The sequence below is a fragment of the Nuphar pumila genome, chromosome 2 (genome assembly GCF_984573655.1).
Source record: "Nuphar pumila chromosome 2, dmNupPumi1.hap1.1, whole genome shotgun sequence".
NCBI classification, from domain to species: domain Eukaryota; kingdom Viridiplantae; phylum Streptophyta; class Magnoliopsida; order Nymphaeales; family Nymphaeaceae; genus Nuphar; species Nuphar pumila.
Window position 1 is genome coordinate 12,505,355 of NC_143250.1, and position 15,993 is coordinate 12,521,347.

General features: G+C 37.0%; 1 protein-coding gene across 1 annotated transcript in view; it reads right to left on the minus strand.

The window, feature by feature from the left end:
* IMPL1 (myo-inositol monophosphatase like 1) overlaps positions 1-15,993 on the minus strand; it is a 53,273-nt gene that overhangs the window by 13,667 nt on the left and 23,613 nt on the right. Inside the window, exons 7-9 of the mRNA XM_089995277.1 lie at positions 1,427-1,525; positions 1,204-1,317; positions 744-845 (exon numbers count right to left, since the gene is read on the minus strand). Of these exons, the coding sequence (XP_089851403.1) occupies positions 744-845; positions 1,204-1,317; positions 1,427-1,525 (315 nt within the window). The remainder of the gene's footprint in view (positions 1-743; positions 846-1,203; positions 1,318-1,426; positions 1,526-15,993) is intronic.

Sequence of the window (15,993 nt, forward strand, 5' to 3'; positions counted from 1 at the left end):
TATATATATGTATTGTTTAATATATAATAATATATATTATAATGATATATATAATATATATGTTGGAGGTCAAGTCAAACTAGCTTTGACTTGCTCCCAACGGCTAGAATTCTAGCTGTTGGGAGCTCTCTCATTTATTAATGAGAGATGACCTCCTCTCTCATTCACTTCTTCTCTCCTTCTCTTCTCTATGGTTTTATACCATTCTTTCTTTCTTTCTCATCTATAAATTGGGGTGTGTGTATGTGTAAGGGTTGAGAGGGTGATGGGTAGTATTAGGTTTGTGCTTTGAGTGTATTTGTCGTGAGGTTTAAATGTAATTTTTCTTTTTGTATTTTTAGTATCCATTATAAAGAGCTATTCATTCAACAATGTAATTTTCTTTTTGTAGTTTTAATGTTCATTATGAATAGAGATATTCATTCACATTTTCATGTGTGCTTCTAGCTCTTAAGTTTGTGTCCAAACGTATAGTGTTTTGAATCTTTTGATTCTTGGAGTTCATCATAGAGGGAATTGGAATCTGTACCATTTCGTGACATCTTTTACCATATATAGTTATAATATTAGTTAAAAATGTTATCACTATGTACAAATTTTAACCCTTACCATTATGAGTTTAACTAAATGTTTCAAGGACTAGCGCTGAAGAAATGCTATGATGGCATTTTCTGTAAATGACTCACGAATCATTACACCGACATAAAATTTATGGGTGACAAGAAACCTGTCCCTGCACTGACCTTGCTATGCAGGTCTCCGTTGGAAACCAAGACAGAACGATCAAAAACACAGAAATTACCACCATCCATGCATGTGACAGTGCCACCAGCTTCTTCAACCATCTGATAAAAAAAAGGACATGTAAGGCCATCTGTTACAAATATAAACTGGAGAAATCAGAGTTGAAAGACAATCATTCTGCATGCAAAATTAAGCTAACTCAACATATTTATGTTTCTTAATGCATACTCGAGATAAATCATTTCCTTTACATAAGCTAATCTCTCATCTACATAATGCAGCCATCTTATTTAGCTGCTTGACTTTTAAACCCATATATCACAGTATTTCTTTGCTTTTTAATTAACAATACAACTAGAGCAACAAGCAATCAAATTGTATAAGATAAAAAAATGAACATTCTTTTACCAGAAATTATACAGGAAATTTCAGAATACATTCCAATGGAGATATTATTACCAGGACCCCCGCAGCCATATCCCATGGTTTTAGACGATATTCCCAATAGGCTTCTACAATACCCAATGCCACATGGCACATGTCAACAGCAGCTGCACCAAGCCTTCTTACACCCTGCATGATATAGCATATAATGAACCAACTTTAAAATAACTACTCATAAAATACAAATTCACAAAAGCTATTGAAATATATCTCCCATAATCAGTTAAAAAATTTATACCCTGCTAATGTCTGTAAATTCTTTGAACAGATTGATATTGGTGGCCCATGCATCATCATGCTCATACCCAAATCCAGTTACAAGTAGAGATTTCTCCACCTAAAACCATCAAGTGGCAAATGTGAGTGAATCTGGTGGCCCTATTCGACAGAAATACAAGTTATTACATAATTACTGATAAATGTGGCCTTTAGGAAAGAAAAAAAGACCAACTAGGTGGCAAGTTATCATGGAACAAAAAAACAACTTCCTCCAAAGAGATTTTCGTTGTACTATGTGCAACACTAACTCGGACAATTAATCTCACGCAAACAAATACTTGAAAGTAAGGACAAATCACACTTTCCATGCTCAAATATGCTTCAATTCAATATCAACAGTGTCCTTGTCAGCCAACAGAATCACATGGGGTCATATCCAGGTTGACTCGACATTCCAAAGAAGTCATGAACCATATACATCAAAAAATTTTGTGGATAACACCAGAAATTTGGTGTTAAGGGTGCATATGCACACAATAACAAGTATCATTATGATGATAATATTGGTAAGGATTTTGCTGAGGAGAATCTAAAATTTGAGTGGGTTCTCTTGAGAAAATCTCATGGTTTTTTAAAAATAACAATTACTAAACCATAAAAAAAAAATTAAATAAATTTTGAAAGAAAATATCATGATGGTGCAATATTTTTATTCTCGAGTTTTTCTTAGAGCCTCTAAAACTAAGATAAAGATAAACCCAAAACACTGTGATATGTTAAAATGAATATATATATATATATATATATATACTATACGAGTCACTAGAATATGAGAACTAATGTGTGAACCACAATTTTCATGAATTTTTTGTTCTTTTCTCTTGAATCTAACCGTGCGGATATGATCGACATGCTTGGTTTTATAAGTACATGCTCTTGAATCATCTGATTTTGATGCATGAATGAGATTTTTTTACGACTTTAAAATCAACGGCTCATATTCTTCATAAATACTCAAGCATTCAAAAATCATATTTTTTCATTGAAAATACACGATCCAATGGTTGATTCCTAGCAAATTCATCATGCCAAGCACATCCACATGGTTGAATTTGCAAAAAAAAAAGTGTTGGAAATACCCATATTTCCAGTTCTCATATTCTAGTGATTCTCTCTCTCTCTCTCTCTCTCTCTCTCTCTCTCTCTCTCTCTATATATATATATATATATATATATATATATATATATATATATATTTATTTTTTCCTTTTCTTTTGTTTTTTTTATCTTTCTCTAGTTCAAAATGGACTAGAGCTCTAACTAGTCAAGAAGATGTTGACTAGTCTTAGAGCCGTTCGTCTAGCTCCAACGACTCTATTGAGTCTCCTTATCTCCCTCTTCCCTCATGTATATAAATAGGGGTTGATCCCCCTCTTCAATGTATGCTTCTTGCATTTAGTTGATGAATAAAATATTTATTTTTTAAGTGTTATTGTGAATACCCCTTGTGTGGGTTTTGATAGTGTGCCCTTTTGTTGAAACTTGTTGTGCTTGTTCTCTTGGCTCCTTGGAGGACATACTATGTATGATTAGAAGACTTTTGTTTCTTTACATGGTATCAGAGCAAGATTGCTCTTGACTCTTGAAGATTGCTCGTTGCCTCATTTTTCGTGATCATGGGAGAAAGAACGAACTTCTTAGTGATTCAAGTGTTCGTGTAATTGTACAAGCGTAGTTCATTGGCTCGTGTGATTGTGTTATTTCTCTCTCTTTTCTCATCTCTTTTTATCTTTTGTAAAAATGGATGACAATGAGAGTCACCATCGTACCCATGAAACTCAATGATACTAATTTTGCAATGTGCTCTTCAATACACATGGGAAAAGGAATTGTGAGGATTAGTGATGGTTTAAATCCAGAGCTTAAACTAGTCCTCACAAAGGTAGAAAATGAAAAAGAAGTGCATCTTACGAAAGAGTGAAGAATGGGGCATGCCAAGATTATGTCTTGGCTAATCAATAGCATAGATATTAAAAAGTGTTCTAGTATCACAAAATTTGAGCACGAAAACAAAGCATGGGAATACTTTATGTAACGCTCCAAAATCCTGAACTTATAATTAGAAAAAATTTAAAAGCTCTGTAATCAATCATTTTTCAGAGATTAAAATGGTTGTTCAGTGAAAAATGGTGTTTAAAATAACAAGTCAATGGACCTTGGGTGCATTACAAGCGAACCTTCATTTACACAATAGATTTGTATCTCCATATAAGCATTGAAACCACATAGATTTAAAACAAGGTTTTTGATAATTTAAAGTTTATACAAAAGAGGAATTTCCAAAGGAAATCCTTATGCAAAATTACAAAACGTGCTCAACGTCAGAGAAAGAGTAAGATCTTGATATCATCACGTCATCGCGCCATCGCTTATCATACCGACCTAATCATCACTTGTACCCCATAAAATGGGTCAAACTTATAAAAATCTGGTAGGTGCATAGATATCAAAACTCAGAAGAAGACATATACGTTGTTCCTTTGGTGATGTGCAATTCATAATAAGCATAATGAGCATGATAATCTTGTTTCGATATTAACTGTCCTAAAGGTACGTACAAGAGAAACGTAGAAATAACTGAGAATGCTCAGGGGTTTGTTATTTTATGTATTTTGATACCTCGGACAACTAGCTGAGTCTGCTCCTAAGGAGATGGTCAGTGACCGAGAGAGAATTCCCCAGAGGCATATATGGCAAGGGATGCATCCAAACTTCTGCAAAAGTCTATGAGATCTACCACTTAGGATAATTTTTGGTATCTCTATCCCCTAACTCCGATGATCGGAGACACCGAGTCAATTGTTACTCGAGGAGCGTACTGGTTAACAACCTGTCCATCGAAGTTTTTGTACCATCACATCCTCTTCCTTGATGGAACCAAAGAGACGAATAAATATGTCAGGTTCTATTTTTGACCGACGACCCATTTTACACGCTCTGATCTTTCAAACCAAATCGAGCATCTTGCTTGTAAAGGTGAATCATCACCATTTATGTGATTTTCTTTTAATCATCGCGCATTCACGCTACAAGGTTACCATAAACCTCTCATTCAATCATCATCATCATAATACTAACATGCCGTGCATGCCTAATAGTACTCCTACGATGAGAGGGCTATTGGTTTCTCAAAAAGAAATCCCAACATTTATTTAGAAATTTCAAAATTTTATGTTTTAGACCGAAGAATATCTGAGTCATTTCGGATACCAAAAAGAAGGATCGGACGTACATGTGAGATTTCTCCAGAACCTGCGAACGAGAAGTTAAGAGAGGGAAAAGGTGGAGGCTACAATGAGTCACGATTTCTCAACAACAGAAATCGTGACCTATTTCATTAATAAATAGGCAAAAGCCCTAATACATAGCCTTTACAATAACCCTGATAAGCTGGGGTTATTTACAAGTATACCATTATGCTATATACAAGTAGTTTGGATCCGGATCCGGATCCAAACTGTAAATACAAAACTGTCTAATAGTCTAATAGTACATAACACCTAGAGCTACGTAGTCGAAGCCTTTCTGTTATGCGGGTTTGAAGAAAAAATTCAATTACGAAAATGCAAACACCAAATACTTGTTTTGCTTTTCGAGACAACGAATAAGATAAGCTTGGAATTTCGCATGTGAAACCCTTTTAAAAATAAAGACTTGGCGAAGATGCGCAAATTTGCGTCTTTAAATGCACACATGCATGATATAAGGTAGGCAGGAGTACGCAAAACTGCATACTTTATAAGGTTATATATGTATATATAATACATATATATAGATATATTAAAGCAAAAGCCTGTGCACATTATAGCGCGATGGCAAAGTAAATGACATAAAGCAAGACCCGATGTGCGAAACCACACATCGAGCTAAATAAATTGCGTAAGCGATGCACGATGTACAAAACCATACATCAGCAAAATAAATTGCGTAAGCAGTGCGCGATGTATGAAACCGTACATCGGCTAAATAAATTGCGTAAGCAGTAGCTTGTGCATATAACAGCGCGGTGGCAAAGTAAATGACAATTTTAAATGGACAAGAATACGCAAAACTGCGTTCTTGAGTTAAAAGCATATATATATATATAATGTATAAGTCAGAAGTATTTCATCATTTGTCCTTGTAAGCAACTTTCTCTTACCACGAAGATGGTCGAACTCGCTGATGATTCTGAGTGTAGGTTTTTAAGGGCTTGTGCCTTGGTAAGTGTGTCTAATCCGTGGCACCGATGTAGTGAGCTAAAAGATATTTTATTGTGCTGCGAAAAAGAATGATGCAACAAACTTAATTTAACAAAATAAGCAACATTTGTGTCGAAGGGGTTGAACCTGAACCTAGTTCGAGCCGACCGGACCGAGCCAGGTTCATTTGGAATCATGACCCGAGCTTGGCTCGGTTTAGGGATGAAATCGAGATGAGCTAGATAAAGATGACCCAAGTCAAGCTCGGTCTCTCCGAAAAACAGGTCGAGGCCAGGCCCAACTTGACACCCTAAGTGTGCCTCAGCTTAGGGCACAAAAGTCAAGTTGATGACCCAACCAAGTCGGGCCTAACCCGCAGATACCACAGCCCGGCTCTGGCAAGCACGACTGAGTCGAGCCCGACCCAGCCCACTGTTAGTTTTCTCCAAAATCGATAATCAAGAAGCTGCAGAGAGGAAAGAGAAATGAGGCTGCAACTAATCACGTTTTTCCATACAGAAAAAATTGTGACCTCTTCCTTTTAATGTTAAACACAAAACCTAATTCACGGTTTTTATAAGAAACCCTAACAAGTTACAAGTATTTACAAGTATGTCCAATACAAGCTGGACAGGTTATATATATGTAGATTGGATCCAGTCCAGATCAGGATCCAATCTCAAATACAAATACAAACACACAGATATATGCTCTGTCTAATAGTCCCCCTCAAGTTGTGCATGTTTTTGAATCATGGACAACTTGCTCTTTAGGAACCAAAAACGACACTTTGTGAGTCCCTTAGTGAACAAATCAGTCACTTGGTCTTTTGTTCTAACATAATGGGGCTCAATATCTTTTTCCTCAATCTTCTGCCTGATAAAATGCTGATCAATCTCAATGTGTTTGGTCTTGCTGTGATGAATAGGATTAAGAGATATTTGAATAGCACTTTGGTTGTCACAAAGGAGAAAGCAACTAGCAATCGGTTCCTTTAATTTTGTTAACAAATGTCTAGTCCATGTTACTTCTGCCTTAGCAACAGTCATCGCCCTGTATTCGGCTTCCGTGCTAGATCTAGCCATTGCCTTTTGTTTTCTACTACTCCAGGAAACAAGATTGGTACCAATGAAAACACAATAACCTGAAACTGACTTTCGATCATCAGGGTCTCCGGCCCAGTCTGCATCTGAGTAAGAAATGGTATCATGAGCAGTATTTATGGATCTGCTTTTGGTGTACAAAAGTCCATCTCCAACAGTACTATTCAGGTATCTCAGTATCCTTTTTACTGCATCCATGTGTCCCGTCCTTGGCTCATGCATGAATTGAGAGACTTGATTGACTGAATATGTGATATCAGGCCTGGTAAATGTAAGATACTGAAGCATCCCCACTAGACTCCAATATTTTGTGGGATCATGATACAAGTCTCCATCTTGTGTACTTAATTTCTGATTAAGCACACTAGGAGTAGCAAGCGGTTTGCAACCCTTCATTCCAGCCTTTTCTAACAGATCCAGGGTATATTTATGTTGGGTCAAAATAAGCTTATTTTCTTGATTATCCACCTCTACTCCAAGAAAGTATCGAAGGACTCCAAGGTCCTTCATTTTGAATCTCTGACTCAGAAGATCTTTAGTCTCTTGAACATGGTTCTCACTACTTCCTGTAATAATTATATCACCAACATATATCAACAAGAAGGTAGTAAACTCCTTACCTCGAAGAATAAAAAGAGAATGATCCAATTGAGATCGATAAAAACCATGTCTTTGAATTTCCAGGGAAAAACTTTCAAACCAAGATCGAGATGCTTGTTTCAGACCATAGAGTGCTCGATTTAATTTGCAGACATACTTCTTTGAATCCCCTTCTGTATATCTTGGCGGTTGCTCCATGTATACTTCTTCTTTCAAGTCTCCATGAAGAAAAGCATTCTTCACGTCCAGCTGACTTATTTTCCAACCATATTCTACCGCCAATGAAAGAACAATGTGAATTGTGCCCATTTTCATGATTAGACTAAAAGTTTCATCATAATCCTGTCCAAATTCTTGCGTGAATCCCTTTGCTACGAGGCGAGCTTTAAATCGTTCAACACTCACATCCGGCTAGTATTTGATCTTGTAAACCCATCGTGATCCAACAACATTCTTATATGAAGGTCGAGGAACAATTGTCCATGTTTGACATTGATACAAAGCTTTCATCTCTTCATTCATGGCTTGAATCCATATTTTGGAGTTAATAGCTTGATGAAAATGCCTAGGCTCGGTCTCTTTCTCAATCTGTGACAAAAATAGCTGAAAATCCATGGTGAAATTCTCATAACTAACCTACCTTTGAATAGGATGCCGAACTCTTTTTGATCGTCTGATCGGAAGTGCCACTATAGTAGAAACTGGAGAAATGGTGTCATTGGGTGAATAAGAGGTAAGTGCTTCTTGTTCAGTATCATTCGGAGCCAAAAGAGAGCCCCTCTCTCTTCTCCTATAAACCTGCCCAGTAAACTTATTAATCTCTAGAGGATTTTATATTTCAAGTTCCTGCATTCCACCGTTTCCATCTTGACAGGTTATCCCATGAGCACATGAGGAAGAGCACTTGTTATTTGTATTAGAAAATAGCCCTGCACTGAGCCATGGATCATAAAAGAACGCATTCATATTGGTTTGGGCAGAAACATATTCTCCATCTCCAAAATCATTTTCATCAAAGACTACATTTCTAGATATCTTGATTCGCCTGCTGTCAGCATCATAACATATGTACCCTTTATGATGATCTGCATATCCAACAAATCTGCACTTTGATGCCTTAGCCTAAAATTTGTTTCGCGGAGAAGAGTCCATGTGAACATAACACATGCAGCCAAAAGTTTTTAATTCATCATAATTAGGATGCTTCCCAAATAAAACGAAATAAGGTGATTTATTTTCTAAAATCTTCATGGGCAGGCGATTAATAATGTGAACAGCAGAATAAAAAGCCTTTGTCCATGATCCTATGGGAACATGACTTACGTGCATCATGCTCATAGCGCTCTCTACAATGTGATGATGTTTCCGTTCTGCAACCCCATTCTGTTGAGGCGTATACAGGCAAGATACTCTACGATTTATTCCACTATCTTGGAGGTAATTGATAAATTCCATAGAGGAGTATTCCCCCTACCATCACATTGGAAATGTAAAATATTACAAGAAAAATGAGTTTTAATAAATGCATGAAAACGATGGAAAATAGAGAAGACTTCTGATTTATTCTTCATGAAATATATCCAAGTGAAACTAGAGAAATTATCGATAAAAATAACATAATATCTGTTGCCAGAATTAGAAGAATCAGTGGCGGACCCCATGTTAGAAAGTAACCCTATCGTTTGCAGAGAGAGAGAGAGAGATCAAGGGAGAGAGAGAAGAGAGAGGCAAGAGGGTTCAGTCTATCGTGACTGCCCTCTCATTCTATTAATAATAAGAGTGTAAAACACTAGGGTACTAAAATACCCCTTAATACAATGTTAATTTACATCATACATGAACTGGGTCTGTACCCGATCCATTACATAAATGGATCGGGTCAGACATATACATTATGAGGATAATGACGACTTCTTTTCAGCCTCCCTCAAGTTGTGCATGGTGTTGGACCATGAACAATTTGTTCTTCAGAAACCAAAATCTATCATTTGTCAACCCTTTAGTGTGGATGTCAGCAACTTGTTCTTCAGTTGGCACATACATAGGCTCAATCTCTTTGTCTTTAACCTTTTTCCTAATAAAATGTTGATCTATTTCAATGTGCTTTGCTCGACTATGGTGAATGGGATTGAATGACATGTTGATGGCACTTTGGTTGTCACACAACAACAGTGACCGAGCAATCGGTTCTCCCATTTCTGTCAGGAGATGTCTTATCCATGTACTCTCGACCGTGGCAGTGGCCATGTTAAAAAATAACCCTATCGTTTGCAGAGAGAGAGAGGCAAGAGGGTTCAGTCTATCGTGACTGTCCTCTCATTCTATTAATAATAAGAGTGTAAAACACTAGGGTACTAAAATACCCCTTAATACAATGTTAATTTACATCATACATGAACTGGGTCTGGACCCGATCCATTACATAAATGGATCGGGTCAGACATATACATAATGAGGATAATGACGACTTCTTTTCACCCCACACACCAGAACAAACGATTTCAAAAGGCCTTGAAGCTCTCTCATTTATTGAATGGAAAGGAAGAACATGACTCTTACACATTTGACAACTAGAACATATTTTATCATTTGATCTAGGATGCAAGCTAGATTCAGGAATAAGCCCATTAGATACCAGTCATTCAACAAAGACTCGACTACAATGACCAAGACGTGAATGCCAAAAATCAGGCTTATTACATTTATTTGAAGGTTCCAAACTAAACACACGAATAGTCTTTGACGACATAGGCTAAGGAGATGACTTCAAGGTAGGTCAGACACAAGTAGAAGGATCCTCCTGGAAGACATACATATTTCCGCGGCGTTCCCCTTTAGCGAACGTTTCTTTCGTTTGTAGATCCTTGACATAAACAAAAGACAGAGTAAATTCAACAGAAGAATTGGTATGATCAACAAGCTTAGAAACAGAAATGATATTTTTCTTGATATCTAGGGTATGAAGGACATTTGAAATTCACGCTGAAGGAAGGAAATTCTAGCCTCTCATATCTGAGAGTATGTCTTCACTAGCCTGTCCCACAATTCTTTTGTTGAACACTTGTCTGGAATTCCCACCAATACCTCGTGAGAGATAGTAGAGATGATAAAAGCAACTGCAGCTTGGTCACGCTTCATCCAATTCTCGTATTGGGGATTTGGTATTTGTTGTATAAAATCAGCCTCATTTCCATCTTTAGTTTCTTGTACGATAAATTCTGGAGGGGCTGGAATTGATCGATTTAGATGTCCATAGAGATCTTGACTTTTAATAAATGGAAGAAATTGTCTTTTCCAGATCAAGAAATTTGAATTGGTAAGTTTTTCAAAAATAAGTTGGCCAAAAAAATTAGATTAGAGAAATGATTAAGAAGAAGAATCCATCACTTAGAATAGAAAAATACTATTGGCGTGTGCAATCAGTATGTGAAATTTTCACAGATCAGATCTGATACACAGATCTAATCTGATTTCATAAAGGGAGTGAAAACTATGAAAAAAAAATTATGTGAAATTGCACACAACAATAATAAATACAAATGAGTAACAGGTCTACAAAGCTGTATACACAGATGAAACCGAGAATTATGAAAAGAAAAACAGATCTGAAAATGCCTGACTTCAGATCTGATTATATCAAGTAGCTGGTTGACAAGATTGATGACATATATTTGAAAAAGAATCAGATCTATTCATACACAGATCTATTGTTACAAATGAAAAGAGAGAATATAATCAGACGTCAGATCTGATGCACAGATCTGGGAAAGACTGTGAAATGTCAGATCCAATACACAGATCGGATGAACAAATCCAATGTGCACAGATCTGTTGTTACAGAAAAGAGGAAATAAAAATGTCATGAAAACTGATTTGACGCAAACCCAAATCCGTTTCAAAAATATTTGACGCAAAAAATTTGACGCAAAACAAAGGCAGAAAAGAATAGAGGAGGCCAGATGTCAGATCTGATACACAGATCAGATCTGAATGAAAATATTATATGAATAAGAATCTAGAGAATAAATAGAAAACAGAAGTGAAGAAGGAAAGGTTCAGAGATGAAATAAGATGCAGAACAATAGAAGATTAGAAAAGAGATAAGAAAGGGAATAGATCTCTTAGAAACACACCTGCTAGAAAAACTTTTAGCCCTCGGATCAGAACCGCTCTGATACCATGTTAGTTTTCCCCAAAATCGATAATCAAGAAGTTGTAGAGAGGAAAGAGAAATGAGGCTGCAACGAATCACGTTTTTCCATACAGGAAAAATCATGACCTCTTCCTTTTAATGTTAAACACAAAACCTAATACACGGTTTTTACAAGTAACCCTAACAAGTTACAAGTATTTACAAGTATGTCCAATACAAGCTGGACAGGTTATACATATGTAGATTGGATCCGATCCAGATCCGAATCCAATCTCAAATACAAATAAAAACACACAGATTGAAAGTTTTCTCCAGAATCAACGATCAGGAAACTGTAGAGAAGAAAGAGAATGGGGCTGCAACTATTCACGATTTTCCCTTATGGAAAAAATCATGATATCTACCTTTTAATTTATATAACAAAACCTAATACAAGGTGCTTTACAAGTAACCCTAATAGATTACAGGTATTTACAAGTATGCCCAAATATTGGCTGGACATGTTACACAAAAGTAGTTTGGATCCGGATCCAAACTTAGATACAAATACAAATGCATGATATATGCCCTGTCTAATAGTCCCCCTCAAGTTGTGCATGATTTTGAATCATGGACAACTTGCTCTTTAGGAACCAAAAACGACACTTTGTGAGTCCCTTAGTGAACAAATCAACCACTTGGTCTTTTGTTCTAACATAATGGGGCTCAATATCTTTTTCCTCAACCTTCTGCCTGATAAAATGCTGATCAATCTCAATGTGTTTGGTCTTGCTATGATGAATAGGATTAAGAGATATTTGAATAGCACTTTGGTTGTCACAAAGGAGAAAGCAACTAGCAATCGGTTCCTTTAATTTTGTTAACAAATGTCTAGTCCATGTTACTTCTGCCTTAGCAGCAGCCATCGCCCTGTATTCGGCTTCCGTGCTAGATCTAGCCACTGCCTTTTGTTTTCTACTACTCCAGGAAACAAGATTGGCACCAATGAAAACCCTGTATCCTGAAACTGACTTTCGATCATCAGGATTTCTGGCCCAGTCTTCATCTGAATAAGCAATGATGTCATGAGCAGCACTTATGGTTCTGCTTTTAGTGTACAAAAGTCCATCGCCAACAGTACTCTTAAAGTATCTCAATATCCTTTTTACTGCATCCATGTGTCCCGTTCTTGGCTCATGCATGAATTGAGAAACTTGATTGACTGAATATGTGATATCAAGCCTGGTAAACGTGAGATATTAAAGCATTCCCACTAAACTCCGATATTTGGTGGAATCATGATACAAGTCTATGTCTTGCATACTTAATTTCTGGTTAAGCACACTAGGAGTAGCAAGAGGTTTGCAATCCTTCATTCCAGCCTTTTCTAACAGATCGAGAGTGTATTTATGTTGGGTCAAAGTAAGCTTATTTTCTTGATTATCCACCTCTACTCCAAGAAAGTACCGAAGATTTCCAAGGTCCTTCATTTTGAATCTTTGGCTCAGAAGATTTTTAGTCTCTTGAACATGGTTCTCACTACTTCCTGTAATAATTATATCATCAACATATATCAATAAGAAGGTAGTATACTCCTTACTTCGAAGAATAAAAAGAGAATGATCCAATTGCGATCGATAAAAACCATGTCTTTCAATTTCTAAGGAGAAACTCTCAAACCAAGATCGAGACGCTTGTTTCAGGCCATAGAGGACTCTATTTAATATGCAGACATACTCCTTTGAATCTCCTTCTGTGTACCCTGGCGGTTGTTCCATGTATACTTCTTCCTTTAAATCCCCATGAAGAAAAGCATTCTTCACATCTAGCTAGCTTATTCTCCAACCATAATCTACAGCCAATGAAAGAACAATGTGAATTGTGCCCATTTTCACGACTGGACTAAAGGTTTCATCATAATCCTATCCAAATTCTTGGGTGAATCCCTTTGCTACGAGACGAGCTTTGTATCGCTCAACACTCCCATCCGGTTTGTATTTGATCTTGTAAACCCATCGCGACCCAACAACATTCTTACCAGAAGGTCGAGGGACAACTGTCCATGTTTGACATTGGTATAAAGCTTTTATCTCTCCATTCATGGCCTGAATCCATTTCTTGGAGTTAATAGCTTGATGAAAATGTCTAGGCTCGGTCTCTTTTTCAATCGGAGACAAAAATAACTGACAATCCATGGTGAAATTCTCATAACTAACCCACCTTTCAATAGGATGTCGGGCTCTTTCTGATCGTCTGATCGGGAATGCTACGATATTCGGAATTGGAGAAGTAGCGGTATCATTGGGTGAATAAGACGTAAGAGCTCCTTGTTCAATATTATTTGGGGTCAAAAGGGACCTTTCTCTTCTCCTATAAACTTGCCCAGCAAACTTATCAATCTCTGGAGGATTATCTATTTCAAGTTCCTGTATTCTGTTGTTTCCATCTTGACAGGATATCCCTGTAGCACAGGAGGAAGAGCACGCAATGCTTGTTTCAGGAAAAAGCTCTGCACTAAGCCATGGATCATAAAAAAAGGCGTTCATATTGGTTTGGGCAGAAACACATTCTCCATCTCCAAAATCATTTTCATCAAAAACTACATTTCTAGATATCTTGATTCGCCTGTTGTCAGCATCATAACATCTGTACCCTTTATGGTGATCTGCATATCCAATAAATCTGCACTTTGATGCCTTAGCCTGAAACTTATTTTGCAAAGAAGAGTCAATATGAACATAACACATACAGCCAAAAATTTTTAGTTCATCATAATTAGGATGCTTCCCAAATAAAGTGAAATAAGGTGATTTATTTTCTAAAATCTTCATGGGCAGGTGATTAATAATGTGAACAGCAGAATAAAAAGCCTTTGTCCATAATCCTATGGGAACATGACTTACGTGCATCATGCTCATAGCGCTCTCTACAATGTGATGGTGTTTCCGTTCTGCAACCCCATTCTGTTGAGGCGTGTGCGGGCAAGATACTCTACGATTTATTCCACTATCTTGGAGGTAATTGATAAATTCCCTAGAGGAGTATTCCCCCCACCATCACATTGGAAATGTAAAATATTACAAGAAAAATGAGTTATAATAAATGCATTAAAACGACGGAAAATAGGGAAGACTTCTGATTTATTCTTCATGAAATATATCCAAGTGAAACTAGAGAAATTATCAATAAAAATAACATAATATCTGTTGCCAGAATTAGAAGAATCAGTGGCGAGCCCCCACACATCAGAACAAACGATTTCAAAAGGCCTTGAAGCTCTCTCATTTATTGAATGGAAAGGAAGAACATGACTCTTACACATTTGACAACTAAAACATATTTTATCATTTGATCTAGGATGCAAGCTAGATTCAGGAATAAGCCCATTAGATACCAGTCATTCAACAAAAACTCGACTACAATGACCAAGACGTGAATGCCAAAAATCAAGCTTATTACATTTATTTGAAGGTTCCAAACTAAACACACGAATAGTCTTTGACGATATAGGCTAAGGAGATGACTTCAAGGTAGGTCAGACACAAGTAAAAGGATCCTCCTGGAAGACATACATATTTTCGCGGTGTTCCCCTTTAGCGAACGTCTCTTTCGTTTGTAGATCCTTGACATAAACAAAAGACGGAGTAAATTCAACGGAGGAATTGGTATGATCAACAAGCTTAGAAACAGAAACTATATTTTTCTTAATATCTGGAGCATGCAGGACATTGGAAAGATGAAGTGAGGATTTAGACAAGGAAATAGAAACATTTCTAATGTGAGTGATGGGATGGTGTGACCCATCTCCAGTGACTATTACTTTTTTCAAAATAGGGGATTAAATTAGAGAATTTACCTGCATTAAATTAGAGAATTTATCATCATGCTTCAGATCAAGATCAGACAACGTGGCCAAGAGAAGCTCTTTCACATCCCCACCAAACTTTGAAGAGTTCTCTTTTCGTCCTGACGAGCTCTCACCCTTTTGGAACTTTCCTTTGTTCTGTGGATTGTGCCAACAATTGGCTTTGATGTGACCTCGCTTGTTACAGAGATAACATGTGGGTGCATTTTTTACATTATAAATTGATGTAACATTCGGAGTAGGGAGTAACCCACGCCCCCCTGGAGTACCTCATCCTCGTCCTCTGCCACCTCCAAAATTACTATCCCCACGTCCCTGACCAAAAGAAATCCCAGTAGCAAGAACCTGTCCACCAATCTCATGTGACATCCCCTTCAAAGTCGTCTCATATTGAAGTAGTTTTGCTTGCAAGTCCTCAAATGACGGTAAGTCGGGTAGACATAGCAATGAAGTCGAAAGAACATGAAATTCCGGTCCCAAGCCATTCAAGGTTTGCCTGACTTTGTCTTTATCTGTCACTTCATACCCTACAACGGCTAGTTGATCACTGATACTCTTAATTTTGTTCAAGTACTCCATGACGGACATGGAGTCCTTAGTCAAGAGTTGAAATTCACGCTGAAGAAAAGAAATTCTAGCCTCTGA